At 41.6% G+C, this 26,458-nt stretch overlaps 1 protein-coding gene across 2 annotated transcripts in view; it reads left to right on the top strand.

Annotated features, from left to right (window-relative positions):
• The window catches only part of PRDM5 (PR/SET domain 5), a 100,879-nt gene that overhangs the window by 68,894 nt on the left and 5,527 nt on the right, over positions 1 to 26,458 (top strand). For both annotated transcript variants that reach the window (XM_056855470.1, XM_056855469.1), the window contains exons 14-15: positions 7,614 to 7,699; positions 22,689 to 22,793. In XM_056855470.1, the coding sequence (XP_056711448.1) occupies positions 7,614 to 7,699; positions 22,689 to 22,793 (191 nt within the window). The remainder of the gene's footprint in view (positions 1 to 7,613; positions 7,700 to 22,688; positions 22,794 to 26,458) is intronic.

Below are 26,458 nucleotides of genomic sequence, written 5' to 3'. Positions count from 1 at the left end.
GTGTTGAATGTGGGATCCAGATGGCCTTCTCTCTCTCACCCCCAATGACCTTCTGCTAGGAAAATCACCTTGATTTAGTCAGATATGTTGTAGCTGTGGTTTGGCATTATTGGCTTATTTTGGGTCTGGATATGAAAGTTTATTTTATGTTACCTTAGTGTGATTTAGGGAGCGCTCTGATCAGGAATGATCTTAGCTAAGGATTAATTTTTTTAATGTTGGGCTTTTCTTTTATCATCAAAGATGTACATTGATAATAAGGTAGTAAAAAGATGCCTGAGCAAACTTACAATGAAATCCTAAACAGAGTTACAACCTACTAAGCCTGTTGACTTCAATGGGCAGAAGGTTGTAAATATACATAGGACTCTACTGTTAATCACTGAGCACCGTGTCAAACATCTGTAACACACACTGAACACAAATCACTGTTATAGAACTGCATGATCATGGAGTTACTTGATCCTCTAGTTGGGGATGCACCACATCAGTCAATGGGTTGCTTCCTGCAGAATTGCAAATGGAGTGTATTGGCAGTTTCTGTTTCCACTTTCACATTTTCCCTCCTCCTGTATCCTTGAAAATCCACTCCTGACAATTGGAGGGCCCTCAAGGATAGCTTGGGATGCAGCATGCTGGGCTTTAGATAGGATAATTGATAGACAACACTCATGCAAGAGGTGGTGGTGGCGGGGTTCTGGGATTCCATCTTCTAGCTGCAGCTATCCTGTATCCTTCCCATGGGTCAAAAGCAGTGGGGAGGAATGCAGGAACTGCAGTGTAAATGAGAATATGGCAAATGGTTTCTGTAAACTTGCTCTGTTCCATTGGATTTTTAGAATCCCGATTCTCATGGGCAGAAACATTCCTGGGTTTCAGCAATCCATGTGATTATTGCATAACATAACATATACACACATGTATGGACTGGTGTGTACTCCAAATCATAAGAGTTGGTTCATTCCTTCAAAAATGAGTAAGCAGAAACATATCTGGAAAAGCCACAGATGGACAGATGAATAGTCCTATCTAGGTTAATATTTATTTGATGATAAAAGCCATCTTCAGGTTTGACCCTGTAAAGAATGATCTTACTTTTAATCATTCTGATAGTTTCCAGTGTGAATGGTTTGTGAAATTCACCACCACAACTTATTCTGTGGTGTTGTGGTTCAACTCTGGAAATGCATCAATTTCCGTAAAACGAATCTATAACTAAATGTAACAAATATGGAGACTTGAAAACATCTGAAAGCAACATTATTTAAAACAAAATCAAAGGTCTGGCAACTTAAATATTAACACATTCATTGTGGCATAAAGTTTTGGAGAAGACTTTACCCAGTGGGTCTAGTGCAAGGATTGATGTCACAATCAATCTGTTAGTTTCAAAGGTGTCATGGTGCGATTAGCAAACTAACACACCTACTACTGTGGAATTCATCTCTTATCACAAGATAATCATCTTTTTAAAAAACAAAATCTGTTCTAAAATTGCAGCTGATGGATTTCTGCCACTATTAGGTGTTCCCATTTATGAATCCTTCAGTATTAGCTATAGATTAATTGATCTGAATCAGTGTTTGTAATTGTACTTTGATTACACGTGAATTTCAAAATACAAGGCTACTTCAACTTTCTTTTTAATGAGTTTTAAATTATAAATAAAATATGCACCAGCAAACTGTTCCATATGTATGCCATTTTTCTTCAAAGGAAACCAGAAAAACAGTGTACTTATTTTTCCCTTGACTGGCATCTGACATTACAGTTTCACCTTAAAGGAATAATGCTTTGAAATGTGTAATATCAGAAGAGTATTAGTCTACCTGTAAGCCAGACACCAGTATTCTGAGAATCCATGGGACTGCAAGTAATCAGGAGAGCAAGATAATTTAACAGTGCAGTCCTATGCAGTGTGACTTTAGCCTTTGTCTATTGAAATCAGTTGGCTTAGACTAGAGTAACTCTGCCTAGGATCACACTGTCAGACATGATTTAAATCACCAAGAAAAAATGGACTGGTTTAAATAAAGTATCCCATTTTGATATTCATTCTCTTCCTGAGCAAACATGCATAGCACTTGGTTGCTATAGCAATTAAAACTTACTGATTTTCAGTTAAATAGAGCCTTAAATCTGAAAGCATAATCCTTTGGTCATGCAGCCTGCATACAGTGCTTAGGAACAACAAATATTTGTTTGTTGTTCTCTGTACATATGCAAGAGTATAAGTAATTGCTTAGCCTTAGATCCTATGGACTGTGAATAGAGCAGAGTTCACAGAAGAATCCCTCAGGGATGAGGACATGATATGGGAGGATGCAGCTGGAAGGGGAAAACCAGCCAGTCCGTGTGTAAGTTCTTGCTGTATTCATAGAAAGGGGTGGGGGCAGTTTTTGCCAGTGTTACCCATGCACCATCCAGTCTATATCCAGGGATCCCATGTCTCTTAGGAGTAGCTTTTGATAGCGCTCAAGGGGATCCAGTATGAAGGGAAAGGGACACTTGTCAAGGTCTGTTCTGTGAACTTCATTCATGGTTCATAGGATCCAGGTCAATATAATTTATAGAAGGCTAAGAATGCAATCCCATTCAAATGTCGGAAGAATGCATGCTGAGAACTTCACCTTAAACGTGTTCACCAGGTGAACATACCTTTAAGGCCATTTATGCATGGGAGGTTTTGCCTTTGATTTGCCCCTCTCTAGATGCACGTTTTCCCCATCCAAATCCTCAAAACTCAACAGTAAGCCCCCAGGCAGAGTTTTGAGAATTCAGATGGGGAAAACGTGCATCTAGAGAGCAGCCAAATCCAAGCACAACCCCCCATGCATAAGTGGCCAAGTTAGCAGCACCTTCCCAAGAGTCGACCCTTGGGTCTCTGCACTTGTCCCACGGTTCACTGCCCAACTCAAAAGCCAAGATGAGCAGCTACGTGGCTGTGCAGTGGTCATGGTGGATAGGTCTCAATTCTTTATGCCTTCTGGACATTTTTGCACCTGCGCATTAGGGGAAATTAGTTTCTCCTCAGGTTGTGGTTGCTTCACGTCATTACAAAGGACAGATAATTGAGTTTGCCCTTTTTTTTTGCACCGCTGCAGGAGTGAGTGTAGTTTAAATGACCTACTTATAGCTTGCTGTTGGTTTCTGTGTCAAGTAGACCCAAATGTGCACCTAGCAGTAAGACATGGGCTTTCCCCCACTGACAGTGTTTATTTCTACATTATTGTAATTCTCTTTAAAAAAAAATGGGTGGCAGCATACTTCAGACATTGTGATCAACCTGTTGTTAGTCCTCTAAGAGCGCTGGGGATTATTGTCAAAAACTGAGAAATAAATGATGAGGAAATAAAAGCTTAAAATGGTGAGGAATTAAAAACAAACCCATGAACAGAGTAACAAAATAATTAAAGGTAAAGGTAAAGGTTTCCTGTGCAAGCACTAGGTCATTCCTGACCCATGGGGTGATGTCACATCCCGACATTTCCAAGGCAGACTTTGTTTGCGGGGTGGTTTGCCAGTTCCTTCCCCAGTCATCTTCCCTTTACCCCCAGCAAGCTGGGGACTCATTTCACTGACCTCGGAAGGATGGAAGGCTGAGTCAACCTTGAGCTGGCTACCTGAAGCCGACTTCCGTCGGGATCGAACTCAGGTTGTGAGCAGAGCTTTTGACTGCAGTACTGCAGCTTAACACTCTGCACCACGGGGCTCCTTAACAAAATAATTAGGCACAAGTATATGATGGATGATCTGTGGCTGGCCACCTCAGGCATAACTAGTTGCTATCAGATGACAGTGTCACCTTCCACTGGCATCTGTTGAAAGCTGCTTAAACACACATTCTTCAAAAGCTATAAACACCAAGATTAATATAGGAAGGACGTTATTAACAGTGTTCAGATCAACCCTAAGCCAACCCTTTAAGGTTAAAAAAACCCACACACCCTCCCCTCTACAAACAAAGAATGAAGGGAAGAGGTGGCGGTGCTGGCCTGTCACCACTCATCTGCTTCCAAACCTTTCCAAACTTTTCCTTGAAATGCAAAAGCCTCAAAACATAAAAATGTCAGCTGGATTAATTAAACGTTTGAGTCCCAACAGAGCCTGCAGTGTCCAAAGGATGACAGCATGGATTAGTGACACTAGAGGTCAGGAGAGATAGTGTCACATTTCAAACAGATGTGAAATTGGTCAATCAGAGCACAAGGGACAGCTTGCAGGCCTTGTTAAAAAAGAATCTTGGCCCAAATCCTTAAATTCAGACTTAATGAGGTAGGGCAGGACAAGGGGAGGGGGAAGAGGAAAAGCAACAGCCCTTTTTAAGGAAAGCCACAGGCTTCTATCACCCTGTTTGTTTCTGCAAGTGGCTTTATCCTCGAGAGCATTAAAAATAGCCGGGCTCTGTTCCCCTTACCTCAGAGCAAACTACATGCTCAGTGTTGCTATCCGCAAATGGACGTGCAGTTCATATCTTGCCTCTTTCTTTTTATTTTCCTTTTCAACCTAGTGCATACCTACTGACTTGCAATGACTTGTGTTAGATGCATATGTGTTTATTCATACATTATGGTAAAATAGTATGCTAAATGGTAAAATAGTATGCTTTGAAATAGTAGAAATAGAATCAGAAATCAAAAGGTTTAATAGTGGGATCTATAATCCTTAATGAAAATGAATGAGAAGTGGAAAATAATTGAATATAAGTGGTAGCATCAGTGGAATAATTGATGAATGTTCTATTCAGGAAAAGAGTCAGGGTTATGAAAGGGGAAGCGAGGAGGGTTGTGGCCGTGTTAGAAGAATCCAAGAAGTGAAGTCTTTTTATTCTATATTCTCCCCCCCCTTCCTATTTTTCCTTTCTGTACCCTGGAAAATTTTAATAAAATATTTTTTAAAGAAAAAAAATTAGGACTGCACCAACTATGTAAAATGTAAAAGGCAATTTCCAACATTCAATTAAAGCACTGATTGATTATCTAGTACATGTTTGCCCCACTCTTCCCCCAGAGAGGTGTATATGGCTATCCCCTCCTCTATTTCATCCTCATAACAACCTTGTGAGGTAGCTTAGGCTGAGGGGAGAATGTTTGGCCCAGTGTCATCCAGTAAGTTTAATGTCACATGGGGTCTCCCCAGTTCCAGTCCAGCACTGACCATGCTAGCAGCAAAAACCCTTTAAAAAAAAGCTAGTAGTTAAAGCTAGAGAATAAAAATGTCAGAAAAGCATAAAATGAAGTGCATTTATATAAAAAAAAACACAGTCCAGTGAGTAATATGAAAACACCTCAAAACCAAAGACATTAAACCTCCGAACGAAATCTATATGTCAGTAGACCATAGAAGACATTTGTTAAACTGGGGGCAATTACAAAAACACTCTAGAGAATAAGCATTTTTTTCCTGGAGTTTAAAAACATTTACATTTGGAACTAGTGAACCTCTGCGGGAAGGAAGATCCAAAGTCTTGGTAGCACTATAGAAAATGTCTCTTTGAGGTACTCATCCAGTTTCTTCTGCTGTAGAGATCAGCCTGTGAAGATGGTCTCAAGGAGTTAGCAGGTTCATATGGAAGAAGATAGTCATTCAGGTATCCTGGGCCTGGACCACACAGGGTTTTAGGTATTAACCAGCACTTGAATTGTCCTTCGAAGTATATCAGCTGCCAGTTCAGATCTTTTAAAGACTGTTGAGGTATGAACACAATATTTTATTCCAGCAAACAATCTTCCGGTTCTATTTTGCTCCAGTTGAGCTTCTAAGCAGCCTTTAGAATCTGCTCCACTTGGAATGGATCACAGTAGTCTCACCTGGATTTAGTCAGAGCTTGGGTTGCCAGGTCCCCCCAGCCATCAGCAGGAGAAGGGGTGGGTCGGTAAGATCTTACCAGGCTTAAAATGAGGCCTGGGCCTCGACACTGTCCTCCTAATGACATCACTTACGGAAGTGACACCTTAATTTAACAACAATGAGAGAAATGCTTTGGTATTTGGGCAAAAACTCTGTGGTAGAAGCTGTTTTTACCATAGGGTTTTGCCCAAATACCAGAGCGTCTCCCCTGTTGTTGCCTGTGATGATTCGCAGGCGCTTTTGAGGCCTAGGCCTCTTTTTAAGCCTGGTAAGATTCCCACTGGCCAGCTGGATGGTGTTGGGGGGAGGGGGCCCAAAGCGGGGGATCCCCTGCTCCCAGTGGGGGTCTGGCAACCCTAGTCAGAGCATAGATAACTCTACCCAAATTATGTAGTGGTGGTTTTATGGATTAATTGTAGTGTGATCAAGATGTCTCCTTTTATAATATTGCTCTAGTTGACTGGTCATATCAAATAACTTAGCTATTTGTTTGAGGTTTTTTTTTTTTTAAAAAGGAATAGAAATTACTAGTTGCTGTCACCCATCCAGGAAAGATACCTGTTATATTTTTAATTGGTTTGAGTGTTACCATCCTGAGCACACTTTTACCTGCCAAGGACTTCTAGAAGTTGCACAGCAGAACCCTACAGCCACAATATCCAGAAGGCCTGCTTTTAGTTAAATGAGACACATGAAGAAAATGGATTGGAGTAATTAAACTCAATGGTGACACCCAGATGGCTCTAATGATGAACAGCTGTGAGATGAGGAAAACATACTGTACTTTGAGAACAGTTACTGAATATCCACAAAAGTGGCCATAAACTGACCACAAAAGAAGTCACCCTAGCAACCCAGTTGTCCCCAGGAGTATGGGAAGGATTATATTTGTATGTGTGTTCATATCTCATTAGGATAACGTCAAGCAGCTGAGTGTGGTACTTTTGATCCAGTTGTGCATGATGAAGATCTTTGTTTCTTTCTTCTGTGTGGACCTCTAAAAACTCAGATTTCTCAGCCTCTGCAACCCCTTTTCATACCCATATACAGAAACATCTGAGTCATTTCAGTGTGATCACGTGCTGCAGGGATGCATGTATGTAATGAGCTCTGCTGGAAGAGACCAGCAGTCCATCTAGTCCAGAATCCTGTTTACACAAGTGTTGGCTAGGGCCAAGAAACAGGGCATTGAGGCCACACCTTCCACTGATGTTGCCTCCTAGCACTTGTAGAGGTTTGCTACCTTTTAATTTAGAGGTTCCCTTTTGTTGCCCTGGCTAGTTGCCATTGATGGACCTATTCTCCATGTGAGTAGCTACGTAGACAGTGCTTCTCATGTGAATATCTCAGACACAATTGACAGCCCACTTGAAATGGGGCCTTCGGGTGAATTAACTAAACATTAGTTAGCCAATGGTAGCTTGTATAGTTAATAGTTTAGAGAATGAGCTGTGATTTGGGACGTCACTGGTTCAGATCTCATCTCACCATGAATTTACTAGGTAGCTTTGGGAATGCCATTTTCTCACAACTCCATTCCAGCTACAGTATGAAAGTGTTGAAGACAGTTATCAGGATTACTGTGGCAAGGTATGTGAAGTTCTTTGAACACTGAAAGTGCTAAATAAGTGCTATGTTATTGTCTGCCCACCAAACTGTGTCTCCCTTTGACATATACACACTTTGTGCTTTCTTAATATTCTTAGCCAGAACGTTCTTCTCATCAGGCCACATTTTTTTTAATTCTGATGCTTATCTTTTAGGTGAGCGTCCTTACCAGTGTCCTTACTGCGATAAAGCTTTCAGCAAGAATGATGGATTAAAAATGCACATCCGTACCCACACAAGGGTAAGAATGGATCATTTACTTGATCTTGTACTGGAGCTGTTTCTTTGGCAACCTGAAATTTTCAATTCTGTGTTGCTTATGAGTAAAGGAAGGCAATTATGCCTCTCTGTGCAATGATAAAATAGTAAGACAAGTTACAAATAGAACCTGAGCAAGACATCTTTTCAATAAGACACTTGTGGGAATGTAGACGGAAGGTGTTATTGAACCATAAAATAACTTTAAACACTCTGTTTGGATAAAATGGCCAATTTTATTGGCAAAGCTGAAGATGACTTGGCGTAGCATGGAAGCAGGTACAGGAACATCGACCGGCCCAAATGCGGTAGATGTGACACACCTGCTCCCGTGCGCCCACCAGGAGCCCAGGGATGGTGCCCACAGGATTTACCTGGGCATGAGCCACTCGGTTCCCCGCCACTTGGAAGGAGGCATCTGGACAGCCCCCAAGCTGGGCATGCCCTTTTCCCATGCCACCTCCAAAATCCCTTATTGGGATCCCCATTGCTGAGAAAGGGGGCTCGCAGGCTGCCTTTCTCCATACTGTACCTGCCCAATGCTAACACCACTTACAATAACACTAAACATTAATAAACAAGAACCATAAAACCAAGGGAAGGGAGGGGACAAGCAGCAAAGGCAGACTGAGTAGGCAGGGGAAAGCCAGCTCTTAATTGCTCAGTGAACGGACAGGAGTGAAAACTCCCTACCGTCCGTTCCCTGAAGCAACGGTCTTCCCCAAGCTGGCCATTAGGGCTGTTGTAAGCCCTTCCTGGCCGTTATCAAAGGCGCATGTGACAGGCCTGACAAACAGCTGATAGTCGGGTCTTTCATCGGCAGAGAAAGCTGCACGCATGCGCTGCTCCTTTCCACCCAGCCTGTCTTCCTTCTACCTTCTCCCTCCCATGTCATCAAAACAGGCTCCTGGGTGAATCCAGGAGCCTGGGCTTCCGTTCCATCTTCACACTGCCTTAATACCTCAGAATGGACACTGTGCCGATACTTACAGACCTGCTTTCAATAAGAAACAGCTTGGTGTATATCTGTAGAGGCCCTAACATATTTTTCATAGTGCCGCTCTCACAGATCTAATCCGGTATTCACAATTCAGGAAAGGCTGAGGAGAGAGAAAAGAGGGCATTGTGCTAGATCCTCCAGCTGTTTTTTTCCCTTCAAGGAACAATAAAAGGGTCAAGAGCAAGCCGGTGGCTGACCACAGCAGTAGATAATAACTTCCTGTCCACTCTCTGAGAGTCCGTTGCTCTTCTTTTGGAAGGAAAAATGGCCAGAGAATCTGGAGTATATTTCCAACGCAGCTGTAACTGTGCTCAGAATAGCACTGTGCCTCACATAAAGGGTGGCACAAGAACATTTGTACTACTAAGCTGGCCAGAAAATCAGGCTTTTGGCTTTCTATAAGCACTGTGTGATACCAAATTAGATGGTAAAATAGTTTATGTTTGATGGTGCAACAATCCTTTCACTGCATAAAAATACTTACATTTCAGTCCGAATGTCCGCATTTCTGAATCAGAAAAATGGGGACTTCCTCAGATACTTAAGCCATGTGTGCTGTGACGGCTTGAATATGTTTGAGATGTCATGGCTGATTTGTCAGATAAGATGGAATGTCACACACCTCATCCCTTGTAACAAATAAATGATTGGAAATCCTCAGTCGTGCTAAATGTGTTTTGAAATATACAAAACCGGGACAGATGCCTGTTTGAACTCTTCAAGTGTAGCCCTGTCATGTTGTTTATACTCTGCAGTTCTGAAGCCCAACAGTCAAGCTTGTGTTTTTTTCCCTGACTGGCATTTTGTGTAGTGTCTCACCAAATTTCAAAATAATTAAACTGCTAGTGGAGCGTGCACTGACTTCAGATTAAACAAACAAGACCACAAAAGAGAACAGAGCTTACTCTTGAAGCATCTGAGTGAATTGCACTACAATCCTAAGTAGAGTTACACTGTTCTAAGCCCGTTGACGTCAGTGACCTTAGAAGGGTGTAACTCTGCTTAAGATTGCGCTGCTGTTGGCTGTTCCGCAGTTCTTCGTAGTGTACGGTTGAGTAACAATTACCTTTCAGGAACCTTGTAACTGTCCTGAAATGCTGAACTAGTTTATTTTCGTCAAAATTATATAGATTCAGTTATTTCCCTTACCACCATCCCGCAGATATCTCTCTCAAAGTCTTGGGAAAATCAAGACATTTCAAACTCCAAAATGATGCCTGTTTGATCTCTCTGTGGTTTCTGGCTTCACTGCACTCCACTTAGACCATAGATGCTGGCTCCAGCAGCTGCTTGCCAGTGATGGCAATAAATGGCGAATGAATTGTTTAGCATCATGCTTTTCATTGGATAGCAAGCACAAACCTAACAGTTCTAGTTCATTAGTGCCTTATAGCACTGTATAATATAACCTTATTATCATTTTCATGAATGTTGCAGTGAATGTTAGAATTCTGAGTATCTTACAGCCCATTCCTGAAGGGGAGGGCTCAGCCGGCACTTTGCCCTTACCTGTGAGTCCCGTGGAACCGCTCCATAGCGGTCCTTTTTAGGTGGCATAACTCCAGGTAAGGGCAAAGGGGATGTTCCCGGCCTGAAGGGGAGTTAGCAACCCTCCTAAAGGCAGCTCCGCCCCCGGAATGCCCCAGGAACGCCCCCTGGGACAACGGCGCACAGAGGTGCACCATCAGGACGCCGTCGGGAGGCCAAGCTGACATCCCAGGGCTGTGCTGCCACAGCAGTGCAAGGAAGCCGGCATGAGTGCCCCAGTGCCAGTGCCCGTACCACTCTCAGAAGCACAAGTGGAACAGGCGCAAGCTGCCTGGATGCCGGCATGGGCCCTTGTGTGCCTCCTGAGGACTTTCGTCCTTCCAGCTAAGGAATGGGCTGTTAAGGGAAACCCAAGATCTGTATGCCTGAGGTCCATCCATCATTGCTTTTCCTAAGAGAACCTTTTCTTTGCTAGTAAGGATAATAAAGTAGTTCCCCGTTATGGATTATTTAGTAAATGTTAACTATTGCAATCCATTGTAGTATTCTTTCCATTTGAGTCACTATGAAGCATAATATTTTTTTGTTTTTTGAAGTATTTATATCCCACCTTATCTCTTTAGACTAGGGTTGCCAGTTCTGGGTGATGAAATACCTGGAGATTTTGGAGGTGGAGCCTGGGGAGGACGGGGTTTGGGGAGGGACCTCAGCAGGGTACAATGCCATACAGTCCACCTTCCAAAAGCCATTTTCTCTAGAGGAACTGATCTCTGTCATCTGGAGATCAGTTGTATTAGCAGGTGATTGCCAGGCCCCACCTGGAGGTTGGGTAACAAAAATTCACCAATACTATAAATAGAAGTACTTGCAAAATAACAGTAACAGGCTCATGCAATATAATAGTGAAATGCAAAACAAGTGCAAATAGTACAGGTGACAAAAAAACAGAACAATAAACAATGACAATATACTAACAAGCATACATCAACCAGCCTCACTATAAGAGCCTAACAATAACTAATGCTAGGATCACGTTCTGGTAATACAGAAATTTCTGCAGTAACAAACTCCAGGATAAGCAATGACTATAAGGTCCTTCTCGGGTGAAAGGAAGAATAATAGGGATCAGGATTTAATTTTTTTTCAAAATGTTACAGGAAATTGGTTGGTTCATACAAATGCATACATGATTGTCCCATAGGTACAGCTGCCCTATATGTAAAATACAGGCCTGTTGGAAATAATTGGTGTTCTGCAACTATCCTCAGTGGGAAATGGCATTTTATTTAATGTTTTGTTTTATTCATTACAGTGAATGCTTGGCTTGCCGGACAGAGGGGAAAAAGTTACCATTTATTAACGATGTTCCTTGTTTTCGCCAAACAAGTGATATTAAGTTTAAAAAATGAAGTCTTTAGGATATCATGAAATCAGAGAATAATAGATGACTAGCTAATTGAATACTGAGTGTTTTTTTTTTTAAATGCGTAATTCCAATTATATTTCCCCGGTGGCAAGACAAGAAAACATCTTCCGATATGTCACCTTACAGACATTGGACACAATCCAGAGTAGTGCTATATGCTTAAATCCCTTTCCAATCAGTGGAACACAAGGGTGCTTTACTGTACATTGGATTTCACTACTTCTGTGATTTTACATCTGACCTCTTTTGTTCCATAGGGTAGGGTTCTCTGTGGCCTTTAATTCACCCTTTTTTTTCCTGTCACTGAAGATGACTAATTCTTATTTTTTTCCAGTACAAGGAAATGTATCTTCAAATTAGTTTTGCAGGCTGAGGAGCAAAATCTGCCCTGGCTCCTGTCTAAATCCTTCTTTCCCCACTGTTTTGGGTTTCACTGAATTCCATGTTTATTTAATATCTTCATATGATTTACTGTTCATAAATATTTAGTTATTTATCTGCCTTTCTTACTGAGACTCAAAGCAGATTAAAAGCCACATAATAAGAACAGTATAATACATACAACCAACAGTGGAATAGACCCTGTATTACATAATGAGAAAAATCTATTAAAACAGTATAATCCATCAGGGATGCTTCCTTGGCATTTTCTGTTCCCTTAAATTGCCTGCCCTTTCTCTTTTCCTCCCAATTCCTAAAACTGCTTGTTTAGAACTCCTAAGTGGTGCCATCTCTTTTCTCCCTTAGTTCCCATCCTCAGTTGAAACGAAGGGCCAAACTACATATTACCTTTTACATGAATTCCCAATGGGCTCCTACAGCCATACTACAGTTACAGGTTCCAAGTGGAAACTCCATTTGGAAACACCATTTAGAATTGAGGTCCGATTCAGATTGGAACCATGGGGTAAGTGAAAGAGAGGTTTCTGCCTGTCCCACTGTGGCTCCAAGGGCCATTATAATGGCTCCAAGGGCCATTATTTGCTGGGGTGGGGGGCTATACATACACTAATGTGTACATCCAGCAGCATTTGCTCACATTTATCCCTCACATGAGTTCTCCTGCACTATTAAATTTTAAATGCTAATTTTTTGTTGACTAAGTTATTCTGTAAAAAACCATGTACATTCACAGTACAATATAAATAAAGTTTAAGTTCCAGTTCTATAAGCCAGTACTTGTAGGGTTGCCAACCTCCTGATAACTATCTGGAGATCTGCTATTACAACTGATCTCCAGCCGATAGAGATCACATCACCTGCAGAAAATGGCCGCTTTGGCTATGGCATTGAAGTCCTTCCCCTCCCCAAACCCGACCCTCCTCAGGCTCCGCCCCAAAAATTCCCCGCTGGTAGCAAAGAGGGACCGGCAACCCTAAGTACTGGTAAGCTCTAGTAATCATTGTCTGAGCTGCTGTGATGTCATTGAATGTTCACAAAAATGTAACTTCTGAAAGGAACTGCCAGCAATGAGTTTATCTGCTGTTAGGGAAGTAGAAGGTACTTGGGATTGGGTCAAAACCTTCCTCAGGGTCTGGTATTGGCAGGAGATAGAGGTTGGTGAAAAGAGAAACAGAAATAGAATCAAATCAGTGTCAGGGAGCTGTGGCAATAGCAGGGAAAGCAGCTGGTCTAAATTTAAACTATTTATTTAAAATCTTCAACTTTTCAGCCTAATCGTTAGCAGCAAGCCACTAATTTAGTACCTTCTGTAAGGCTGAAAAGCCACTATTTAAACATCATCTAACAAGCAGTTTTGTCTTTAAGCAATTATGATGCAGTTCTCTTTTTACAAATATTATAATTGCTGTGGTTTTAAAAATAATCTCTAGGTGTAATCACACGGTGCTGGTCTGTGTCCTTGGGTTCACCAAGGTTTCTAACAGGCAAAGTGGTTTTTGGATCAAGATTTCTATCATTATCATTACATTGCTGGCAGTAAAAGTGATCCTTCACAGTGAAGATTAAAAAAAATGCAGAGACTTCAGAATTCACACACTTGGTCATCTGTTACTACAGCTGCATCACAAACAAGGGCTTTCTTTAAATTGCAGTCCAAAAAGGAAGGAACTTACCCACTCTGGCTCATCTGATGAAGTCAGCAGGGGTTTTCCAGACCAAAGAGAGGAGTTTGTAGGACTCTGTTGGATTCTTATTTCTTTTTCATTGGTGGCATGCCTAACTGTGTGATAGCTTGCTGTTAACTATGCTGTTGTGGATAGATCACCCATATCATGTTTGAATGCCGATATTATTGCTCTGTTGTATACATTGGCAGCAAAGGGAGTTTTATTCCCCAAGCCAGACGCAAAAGGCCGTGATTATTTACAAGAAACTCTGTGGGGGCAAGAACCCAGTTCTAACCTTTTCTTTTGTGCAAAACGCTGGCATAATTTCTAACATTTATCCCAGGACTGGTAACTTTTGAAGACTAAAGCTCATGTATATGATGGTGTTATATGATAATAGCCAGCTAAGTACTGTGAGAACGCTTACGTAGTTTTAGAAATTCAGTACAGTTTTTTGGGTCTGGATGAAGGTTAATTGGACCAACTGACTCAACAAATAGGCCCTTTGTCCGGGTGCTTGTCCTCAAAGGGGGAGGGGAGCAGACCATTGCCCGGTGCTCCTGCCATCACTGCGCTTCACTTCTGCCAGTTTTTGCCAGGACTGACGAAAGGTAGAAAACATGTGGGCTGAGATGACTGAAAATCACTTGATGCATGCTTCCCACTCTTTTGCTTTCCTGCCTAAAGCTGCTGGAGATAAGGCACAGTTGCATCGAGCCACAAAATTTGAGGGAAGTTGATAGTAGGCTTGTCAACCTCAAGATGGGGCCTGGAGATCTCCCAGCATTACAACTGACCCTCAGACAATGCAAGTCAGTTTCCCTGGAGAAAATGGCTGCTTTGGAGGGTGGACTCTATGATATTATACCCCGTTGAGGTCCCTCCCCAAACCCACTCTCCTCAGACTCCACCCCCAAATCTCCAGGAATTTCCCAACCCAGAGCTGGCAAACCTAGTTGAAGGGTGTGAGAATAAAGCTACCGTATATACTCGCGTATAAGCCGAGTTTTTCAGCCCCAAAAAAGGGCTGAAAAAAGCCAACTCGGCTTATACGCGGGCCAATAGGGGAGGGGAGGGGAGGAGGAGGGGGGAGAGAGGGGGAACTTACCGCCGCCGCCATCCTGCACGCCTTTTCTGCTGCCTGGGAGCGGCCAGCGGGGCCTTCCTGCGTGCAGGCAGGGCCCCGCGGCCGCTTCCGCAGCCGGCTCGTGCGCCTTCCCTGCCGCCTCATCCAGCTGATCAGCGGGCCTCGTCCTCCCGGTGAGTAAGGGGTTCAGGGGATCTTCTCCCTCCCCCCCAGGGTGGCGCTGGGGTTGGGGTGGGTGTGAAGGGCCCAGGAGGGGGTGGTGCTGGGGTCGGGGTGGGTCTGGAGGGCCCGGGAGGCCGGGCGGGAGGGCGACCTGGGGCAGGGGCATTGTGTAAGCTGACCCTCGGCTTATACGCGGGTGCCTAATTTCCCCCCATTTTTGGGGTGAAATTAGGCACCTCGGCTTATACGCTGGTCGGCTTATACATGAGTATATATGGTGGATGCATGTCTGTGATGCTGTAAAGGGCAACCCAAAGCCTAGGGCTGCAAATATTATTGTGGATATATCATACAGCCATTGTGACCACAATTTGGGAGTCACAAGGTGACTGTGCTCCAAAAGTATAAAGCTCTGGCAGTGGCCGCAAGTACTTTATGGGTAATAAAGATACATAAATATTATGTTAAATATTGTAAATAGTGATAGTCAGGAATTAAGGATTTGAGGCATGCACCAGCTGGACATTTCTGTAGAACTGCTCAGTTAGAAAGATGCCCCAACAAGGGTTTGTGTGAATCATCTCAGTATCATCCTTTTTTAAACATGAATGTTGAAAAATAAGATAAAACAATTAAGACAGGCTTAACAGCAGGCATGACAATATCTAGAAGTATGGATTCCAAAATCCAAGTCATAAAACCTTGGAGTCCCAGCTCAGATAGGGGCTTTAGAAAGAATTGCAGCAGAGCAAGAAGAACATAAGGAAAGACATGTAGGTAGCAATAGAGTGTTTTGTAGCTGTAATACATGGCCAAGGTATGCATTTGATTTCCAGATTGTTGGCTCCCAAAAAGAGGAAGGTCATAGAGCTTCCTTTATAGAAGATGCTTTGATTTATGATTGGCATATTTTATATTTACTCACCCTCTTAGCGAAAGGGACAGCTCTCCATACTCCTAACCCATTTTTACATTACTGTCATCAATAAATGCCAACACGTTTAGTTCTTCTACTTTAGCAAGTAGAAGTCATTGCTTCTTTCATCTGAAAGATGCTCCATAAACATTTGGAATTTACAGTTCTAGCAGTCTTTCTGTGTCTGCAAAATTCACCTTTTTACTGTCTTCTGGATGACCTTCTCTTTCTTTTTAGTTAGCCTCCCGCCATGCTTTGAAATCTTTTCATCCTTCTTTTAATGTCTTCAGTGTCCCCATTGTCCTTTGTCATGGCATTAATTTTCTTCTCAAATTGGCACTATAGTTTTTATCCTTATGTTTTGTATAGATTTACTAGTGCAGAGAGCATGTCCACCAGCATCTTTTCCTACATTCTATCAGTTACTTGTAAAAGAAGCAAGGATGGTTGCTTTTGTTATTAACTGTTTTGCGAAATACTGTCTTTAAGAAAAGCTAGGCTTGATACCTGTGTGCATACTCAGAGAGATCATGTGATACTGTCCTCTTAAGAATGCATGTGCTATTGAAAGCAATGGAAAACAAATATTTGGTGTAGGGTGTTTTTGGGGGGTGGGCGAGCATCTGGTCATGTGACACCCAAATAACAGTCTGAATTGTTATTGTTTTGGAGAACTTTTCAGTGCCAGGCTAACACATATCTTTTCCCCCAGGCTTTTAATCAGGGCTTGTAAATGGTCTGCTCCTTTTTTATAGACAGTTGTAAATGTTGCTTATGCCTAATGGTTTGTTTTTAATGCCTGTTTTTAATTTTTTTTTTTTAAATGTGGTTTTTAATTGTAAGTCGTCTCAAGCAGGCCTCTAAAGAGACGGAATAGAGATATTTGAAATAAACGAAATGAATAATAAACTGGGCCTCAGCTTCAAGGAACAATGTAGGAATGAAGATTTTGACATGGCGGTTCTTCCAAAGAAGCCACCCTCTTGTCCACCCAAATGAAATGCCCTTGTAAAAATCAGAATTGCTTCTAAATGTCATGTAAGTACATTAAGAGGACATCATGCCAATAAAAACCACAAATAAGTTGACATACAAGGAGCCCCAGTAGGCTGGGAACCTACTGCTTGGTATAATTAATACGTAATAGATAATGTACTATTTAATATTATCAATTACTCATCCACTGAAGGATGTATAAAAGTTGTAATGGTACTTTTGCAAAAGACAGAAAGCAGAAATTTAGTACACATTTAGTCCCAACACATCCTGATTACTGTAGAAGGGGGGAAAGGATGAAATGAGATTTTATTTTATTTTGTTTGTACAAATGCAGGACATGTGGTCTGCTGCATGAGAACATTCCACCACAGAGCAAGCAAAATTAGGAAACTGCTGAGTTAGTTCTCCTTCACACCCTTGAAGTAGCCTCTCATGGAGGGGAAGAGGGGATTTTCCGTGGCAACCAGGAACATAAGTCTGCATAAGAAAAAAACCACACACACATATCTGGCAATTTATCCTTTTACATGTTTTACCAAGTCTATTTTATTATTGACTTAATTTATTTCTTCCTTTCTTGCCAGTAGTGACACAAAGTGCACTACCTTGTGCTCCTTCATTTTACCTTCACAACAACCTGGTAAGGTAGGTAGGGTTGAAAGTGTGTGGCTGGCCAAAGCCCACCCTGTAAGCTTCCACATCAGAGCAGGGATTACCTGGATCACCCAGACCCTAACCCAGCATTCTCAGTACCACACCACAAATACATCAGAAAAGGGGGCATTTCCAGGGGTAGTTAAGAATTTATCTCTGTGTTTATAGGACACATATTTATTTATACATATTTATACCCCTCCCCTTGCACAGCAGGGCTCAGTGTGGGTAACAATTTTACAACCTGTGTTTATGTTGACTTTGGGTGGGTTTCCTTTTTTTATAATAATTGTTTTTCTAAATCAAATAAACATATACATTTCTACAAATAATAACAATTTTAAAAAGAACACGTTATATTGTTGTTGAAAGTATATTCAATATATAAAAAAAAGAAAACTTCCCCTACATCTTCCTCCATCCATCGATAAGCCTATGTACTCTTTAGTATAAATAATTCCAATCCTAATATTTTTAAATTTATTCATTAAACTAAATCACATGTAATTTTAAAGATAAAGCATTGAATATATTCATTTAAAAATTAATTAATACTAACTTAATAATTTATACATTTTATTAATAGTAAATAGATTAGAACACTAGGTAACATTTATCATCTCCTTTAAAAGTCAATTTCTCTGTAAACCCTCCATGTCTCCAATCCCCCATAATTGTAAATTATCTTTCTAGTATATTGATATAATAGATTATTCCATTTTCACCAAAGCTGAGCCTTTTAACCAGTTCCTTTTTGTTCCAAAAAATCTAAACTCTTTTAACCAGTCCCTTTGTCCAAAATTTCCAGTGTCTTCCACTTTTCCTCTTTAACACTGAACGTCAAAAAGCATCCTTGGAGATTGTTGGTAGAATTCCCTCTGCAGACTTAGGGTTCTCATAATAAATGTGCATTGTAGTTTCTTCCATCCCAAAGTCGTAGAGGGAGATCCCAGTAACTCCAGCCTTTCCACCCTTCAAGTCCTTCAAGCCAGCATTAAAGAGTTCTTCAGACATATTGCAAAGACAGAAATCAAAGTCTCTCACATTCAGATCCATTGTGGCCAGCTGATCTATTGCAGTCTCTTCTTGAAGGACTTCTGGTAGAGACGCTGATCTGAGCGCCACGTTCCTCGGGAGCTCCCGAGGGACCCAAGAAACATCCGAATTTGGGGTGCACCCTGCACTCCCCCCAGGTGGACTGGGAAGTAGGAATACCCCTGCAGCCTTGAAGAGCAGTTTGACCCCCATTTTTTCTGAAAGAACTTCAGGAAGACTCTCAGAAACATTGGGTGCGGTCCCGCCGGCATTGAGGGGAAATACAATGCTGTGAACGTTTCCTTGGCATCAGGCTCAGATCTCCTCTATCTATTACCATCTAAGCAACTACATGCAAGCAAGAATACCTACTCCTCTAAAATCTGAGTAAGTTACAAGATCTCTTTAGTTTTACCTGGATTTGGAAGCTCTGAAGGATTATTAAATACATCTATTAAATCCGCATCTCACCACCTAATGTATAAATGACTCTTTGAAAACAAGAAAATTTCTGATAAACTGGCAGGAACCTTATCAATTTGATCGGTGGGTAGACATAACAAACAGGATCTTTTGAAAGACGCTGCAGCTACCAATCAGACCCCACGATGCAGAAAGGGGAGGGAGGAGGAGATTCCCCCCTACCCCAATCTTTCCGACTTAAGTAGGTCCTCCAGCCACATTTTCCCTGGAAGCGACTTGTCTTGGAGAACCGGAAGACAGTAAGAAACTCGCTGCTCTTTAAGGCATCTAATACCATTGCAGTATCATCGATCGTGGGACCGGAAGTGTGTCTCCCTTGTGCAACCGGCAAATATCTCCCAAGTTCCTGGATATCAGGAGGAGGTAACGGAGGGTTCACGATCTTGCAACTTCCTGTGTATATCCTGTTTCCTGCAGTATCTCTGTGCTAGAGTGTCTTTAACTCGATGGTATTTCAATATTAAAATACTACTCACAATACAAGAACCCTGCCAACTATTTACAAACTCTCTTTTTTTGGTGTATCTGTCTGGACTTTACCAACTAAACTTTAACAGAAATTTTAAAAGTAGCAACCATGGAACGTACTATTAATCAGCTGGATCAACTATTTGCTATGATAAACTCTCAACATCAATCTATCAACCAAAAATTGGACATCATCTTAGTCGAACTTAAAGATATAAATAACCAAGTTACTACAATGAAGCCAGATGTGGAAACAGTGAACTTTTTAACTGAGAAGACGGCTGAAGTACAGAAAAATCTTATAAAGGAACTGGAAAGCCATGATAAACAACCAGAGGCTGTGTACCTTCAAGAAGAGACTTTGGGTGGGTTTAGGTTGCCAACCTCCAGGTACTAGCTGGAGATCCCCTTCTATTACAGCCTATCTCCAGCTGATAGAGATCAGTTCACCTGGAGAAAAATGGCTGCTTTGGCAATTGGACTCTATGGCATTGAAGTCCCTCCCCAAACCCTGCCAGGCTCCGCCACAAAAGCCTCCTGCCGGTGGCGAAGAGGGCCCTGCCAACCCTAGGTGGGTTGGATCCAGACTTCCATTGCATGAGCAGAAACACTTTTCCCTTGCACAAGAAGAGGGGTGTTTCCTACTAATTCCCGCTCCTCACTGCTTCCCCCCACCACACACTGCACCCTCTGCTGTTTCCAAGGATGCCAAAAATCCTGACAAGCAGCTTTCCAGGGAAAACAGTGAACTGCAGCATCAAGCACAAGGCGACAAGTATCCATTCTGCAGGTGGAGCTCCGCTTTCAGTTTTTTGGGCTCCACTCGTCCTGCATCATTTTTAAAGTTTTTTGATATATGCAAACTTGTCATCCAGCCAGCTTTTTCACTCAGTCTTGCCCAGTTCCCCTCCATACTAGAGCCCCTGTGCCACATACCTTTTGTATATGCAAGTCCTGTAACCCCCAGCGTAGCCCTTTTGGTGGACAAGGGGGAACACTTCTTTATTCATTGCCAGGAAACCAGTTGGGTCCAACCCATATACTCGATGCACAGTGAATAGATAACAAACATGAGAAAACAAAATAAAAATGCTGGGTCTCAATACAGTTATCAGTTTGCTGAGTATGGAGTCCTTTCTTCACAGAAGACGCTATCCTTCATCAAATTCCCATTTTCTAAGAGTCTCCTTAGGAGCTCCATGGCACAGAGTGGTAAGCTGCAGTACTGCAGTCCAAGCTCTGCTCATGACCTGAGTTTGATTCCAATGGAAGTTGGTTTCAGGTAGCCAGCTCAAGATTGACTCATCCTTCCATCCTTCCAAGGTCGATCAAATGAGTACCCAGCTTGCTGGGGGTAAAGGGAAGATGACTGGGGAAGGCACTGGCAAACCACCCCGTAAACAAAGTCTGCCTAGTAAACGTTGGGAAATGACGTCACCCCATGGGTCAGGAATGACCCAGTGCTTGCGCAGGGGACCTTTACCTTTACCTTTAAGAGTCTCCTTCAAAGTGTAGTGATGATGTAAGCAATTTATTGATGCATAGGAACTAGGTAGCATTTTCGAATCAAAAGGAAGATATAAAAGAACATAGAATTTGTGTGGATTTTTCATCTATCCATAGCTCTGTATCTTAGATGTGGAACTCCTTACTGCTCTTTATTTCCCCTCAATAGCATGGATTTTCAGCGAGTTGACACAGAATGTGGTTTGCATTAACTACAATGCAAAACAAATTAAGGGTGTGTTGGTGAAGCCTGTTTTTCATATGGTTGAGCCAGCCGTACACTTCTGTAAAAATTACAGGGTCGTGTCTATGGAGTATTTACTCAGTCTATATTCAGAGGGGGGGGCGAAACCCCATTGACGTAAAAGCTTGAAGACCAGACCCACAACCATTTGGGGGGAGGGAATCTTGTTTGTTAGGAAATGGTCTTATTCTGTTGTATTTTGAGAAATACTCATTGCTCAAAATAAAATAAATATTTGAAAGCCAAAAACGGATAAACATTTAGAAAAACAAAACCTGTGCAAGAATGCTCTATCATTAGGCATTTACGTTCTATAAACTATGGGAGTTTGTGGATTGGTTATATATAGTAAATTGGGAGGGTTTTTATATATATTTGGCATCTTTAAACTGACATGGAAGTTTTGGAGAGTTGTGTTTAAGCAGTGAGATATTTATATGGTAATTTTTTTGTTTTTTACAGATATTTTTATCCCACTAGAAAATTAGAAAACATGTCCACACCGTCTTGGATTGTTAGTGTTTAGACTTCCTGCAATTGTCTTCCATGATGCATGTGCAAATATTTCCTTTTGTTATATGATTGTGGGAAGCTTTTGCACTTTTGGTCTTTGGCATTATGGTTAGAGGGATTAAAATGACATACACTGAAGTGCCTTCATTTACGTGGTTTGTATGTTAAAACTTTCTGAGACACCATTAGGGTTGCCAACCTCCAGGTAGTGGCTGGAGAGCTCCTGCTATTAGAACTGATCTCCAGACGACAGAGATCAGTTCCTCTGGAGAAAAGGGCCGCTTTGGCAATTGGACTCTATGGCATTGAAGACCCTCCCCTCCCCAAACCCCACCCTCCTCAGGCTCCACCTCCAAAATCTCCAGGTATTTCCCAACCCAGGGCTGGCAACCCTAGACATCATGTTCTTTAGTCCATATTAGAAGTTACAAAAAAAAGACACCCCCCCCCACACACACACAAAATACTGGCTGTAAAAAAGGAGGAAAGGTAATTAATTCCTAAGTGGGTGTTAAAGTAGGGTTGCTAAGTCCCTCTTCACCACCGGCGGGAGGTTTTGGGGGCAGAGCCTGAGGAGGGTGGGGTTTGGGGAGGGACTTCAATGCCATAGAGTCCAATTGCCAAAGTGGCCATTTTCTCCAGGGGAACTGATCTGCATCGGCTGTAGATCAGTTGTAACAGCAGGAGATCTCCAGCTAGTACCTGGAGGTTGGCAACCCTATGTTAAAGTGGAAGGTGGCAAGCCACCGGTTTCCCAGTTTTCAGTCTGCCATTCAAGGAGTAATTTTGCTGTTCTTTGTTCTGACTTTATCATCTCAGAGTTGATTCAAATCTTGTGCCTCCAGCGTGGAATGATGTCCCATTAACAACCTGTGCTCTTCACTGACTCACTTTCACTCCCACTCTTGTTCCTGTGTTACAGGAAAAACCATACCAGTGTTCAGAGTGTAACAAGGCCTTCAGTCAGAAACGCGGCCTCGACGAGCACATGAGGACCCACACCGGAGAAAAGCCCTTTCAGTGTGACGTGAGTTAGATTTCTTTTTTAGTCAGCCCCATGGGGAATATTCACCTCAATGGATTTTCAAGTTGTGCATGGTTGTATACATTTACAGAATTTGGCAGACTTTCTCAAAATCTGAGCGTTGTGCATTTGAAACATCAGTCTGTAGTTTTATTAACTTTTTTGTGTGTGCTAAGGGCATTGTATACACGCACACACACACACACACACTCACATATATGCTTCTGTAGCATATAAATCTTGTTTACACCATTTCAATTACAGTTGCGATATTTGAGACTATTGGAAGTGAAGCCCTTTTGTGCAGGGTAGTTTAAGAATTGAAGATTAACTTTCAGCAATATAATTGGTTTTATTACAGCCGATCTGATGAATCCCTGCAATACATATTAAGTCATGAAATGGTTTAAAAAGAACGGAGTGTATGTGTACTGTATATACTACAGGCATTCTAAACCCTTAATTGAATCTTATGAAGAATACAAAATAGATTACATGACAGGCTGATCTGAAGTTGACATAAATCAGTCGATATTCTGTTTGTTTATGTATAGCTTCACGTTTTAATTTTTTAAAATATAAAACTTATTTAAAGTTAAAAAAATGTAGGCTAGCCACATGAAATAATTATTGGTCTCCATGTGTCATGATATGAATCAATTTCAAACTTTAGTTATGTTTACAGAATTTTATTTTGAAAATAAAGTGAGTAGAATAGTGTATGTGGACCTAGCTGAAAAGGAATTAAATACCTGCTTTGCCAGTGGACTCACTTAGGAAGCAATCCTATGCAGATCTACTCAGAAGTAAGCTGTTCAATGAGGCTCACTTCCAGGAAAATATTCTTAGGCCTAACAGTGCATTCCTAAGGAGAGTTACTCCAGTCTAAGCCCATTGAAATGAATGGCCTTAGACTGGAGTAACTCTCCTTAGGAATGCACTGTAAGTGGCTTTGTGACTGTATATCAGCCTTAATTCCTCAACTTTTAAAGGGGAATAACAGCGACCTTCCTTTTGTGAGTACTAATGAAATAAAGGGCATGGTCCAAACCCTCTGTGAGTACAGCATCTGGGCATGAAGGATCCCTGCAATTACAATATATCCCTGTTCCCCACCTTCACAGCTTCTTGGCATGCAAGCAGCTCAACGGACCATTATAGGGAACAGGAGTCTTGTATCACTTTGCATGATACAAATTACTCATGCTTTAGAGCATAAATACATTGCATTGTGCAGAGGAGGCGAACCCAACAGTATTATGAAGAGCACACAGACTTACCAGTTCTATTAAGGGTCCATTGTTTTGCCTGTATGCATGGGGTATGTGGGTATAGAAAACAGGATTCTGATGAGTCTGCATACACATGTGTAGTGGGGTGGATCATCCCCAACATTTTTATAAGCATTTAACACATTAAAATGATACGAATAAGCGTATTTTAATACAAAATGTCAGCATCAGAAACAACAGTATTGTTTCATTAAATAATTAGTAACGGCCCATTTAACATGCAATCAACCCTCCCAGTTATAGATCAAATTCCTTAATTTAACTGTTGTCAGTAATTTGCATTGTGCCTGACACTTCTACATGTATACGCAGAAGTAAATTGCCCTGAAAAAGTGATTAGGATTACAAGCCTTTAACTTTCAGTTTTCTTGCCATGTGTGTGCCATTTCTTTGTAGCAATCTTTGCTAATGTTAGTAGCCAAACTTACACATCAAGGAGAGCTGCTGTGGACATTAGGCTACTCAGCAGAGGTCATTTCAGACATGTTGTCATCCAGAAAGTCCTCTACCAGTAGATCCAAGGAAGATTTAAATTGCGAGGTTCCTCATGTTCCTGAAACAGCACTTTGTCAAAGGTCTTAGTGCTCTAAAATGCCAAGTCGCAGTGATTTCAGCAGAGCAGAAAACTATTTTCTTGCCATCCACATATCAGTCATTTCTCAAAGGGCTGTCTACTAAATTCCCCTACAGTGCATAGATTTCCAACCTGAGATACTAACAAGCTGGTATGAGAACTCTTACTTCACTTCGCTTTGTGCCTGTGCCAATGTATCCCCTCAGAGAATTAACTTTTGATAGGTTTCCTAATAGTATTACGTCAGCTAGAAGGATTTCTGTGCTGAACACATTGTCAGTTAAAAAACAACAACCAACGATGTATTTTTTCAGAAGGACAGGGGATTCTAAGGATTGATCTGGCAATTGTAGTATAATTTAGATATTAAAAGGGCATTAAGCTTCTAGAGTACCCACCTTGCTGGGGGTAAAGGGAAGATGACTGGGGAAGGCACTGGCAAATCACCCCACAAACAAAGTCTGCCTTGGAAACATCGGGATGCGATGTCACCCCACGGGCCAGGAATGACCCGGTGCTTGCACAGGGGACCTTTACCTTTTTTAAAAAGCTTCTAGGATAAGGAAGTCTGAATCCTCTGTCTTTTACAATCTCTTCCTTGGCCACTAGGGTCTCAATGTCTACCATTGGGAGGTGGCTTACGTTGCCTTCTCAAGTAGTATCAAGTCACAGCTTTCCTTGAAGGAACTAGCTACAGCTATAGGAATTTCTTCTCTGTAGCTTGCAAGGAAGTCACATGGAATTCAGCCTACTCCTTCATTAGACACACAGCTATAATTAATTTTTTTTTCCTTTGCAAGATTTTTTCAAGGCAGCATTGGCAGAAGCAAAACGATCATTGTGATAGTTACAGAATAAGGCTTATATGTTTACCCACTTTAGAGGCTGAGCCACTTTTCTACGTTCAATCACTCAAAGACTGCCCCACCCTGGAACACTGGAGAAAAGAAAATTAGTACTTTTGTGAGTTTCACTTGTCTCTGGTTCCGGAGTGGGGCAGTCATCTCACCCAGTTATTAGTCCAGAGAAAAGGGTACAGATTTCAGGGAACTTGGAATAGCTTCTTCTAGGATTGCCTGCACTGAGAGTCACAGGCATTAGAAGCTAGTGGGGTGTCTGTCAACTGGAAGTAGCAAGAATTAGAGTTCACAGTAAGTCCGAATTTTCCTTTTTAATCAGTCAACCTTCCAATTAAGGCAGGTAGTTGTATCCCTTCTCACAAAGTGTATACAGTATTTTAATTCTATTTCTGTTTTTCCTGATCTTAAGGGAAACTAAAGGGCCCACTGAACTTGGGTAACTGGTAAAATTCTAGAGAAGGCAGACAAAACTGGTAGCGTCCTTAATGTTTCTAGGAACAGGATTTCCATTGTTAATATTAATTCGTCAATTAGCATTGAGAAATGACTTCAGTGTCAAAAATTTAAACAAGATCAAGTATCTCTTAACATATTAAAACACTTTTATGTGCCTCAGGAGGATTCTGCAGTAACAGAAGGAACTGAGACACTTGCATTTCAGGAAGAAAAATCCTTTTAAGTGTAAATATTCCTTGCCTTGTGAATTAAAAGCCTAAGCATCTCTTCATTGCTTCCCTCCTCATCTGAATTCAGTGAATATTTTACTACAGTGTATTGAAGTCTAACTATAACCTCTGTGCGTTTGGTTTCTTCTTAGCTTCTTTTCTTCTTTTTCTCCCTTTTTCCAAATTCAAATTGCACTGTTGTTGGAGAAGCTGCACCTGACAAAATTCTCCCGTGTTGGTGGTAATAAAGGCATAAGAAGCTTTTCTTGTTTGGAAT

Source organism: Euleptes europaea, chromosome 9 (assembly GCF_029931775.1).
Source record: "Euleptes europaea isolate rEulEur1 chromosome 9, rEulEur1.hap1, whole genome shotgun sequence".
Taxonomy (NCBI): domain Eukaryota; kingdom Metazoa; phylum Chordata; class Lepidosauria; order Squamata; family Sphaerodactylidae; genus Euleptes; species Euleptes europaea.
This window is presented reverse-complemented; position numbering and strand designations above follow the sequence as displayed.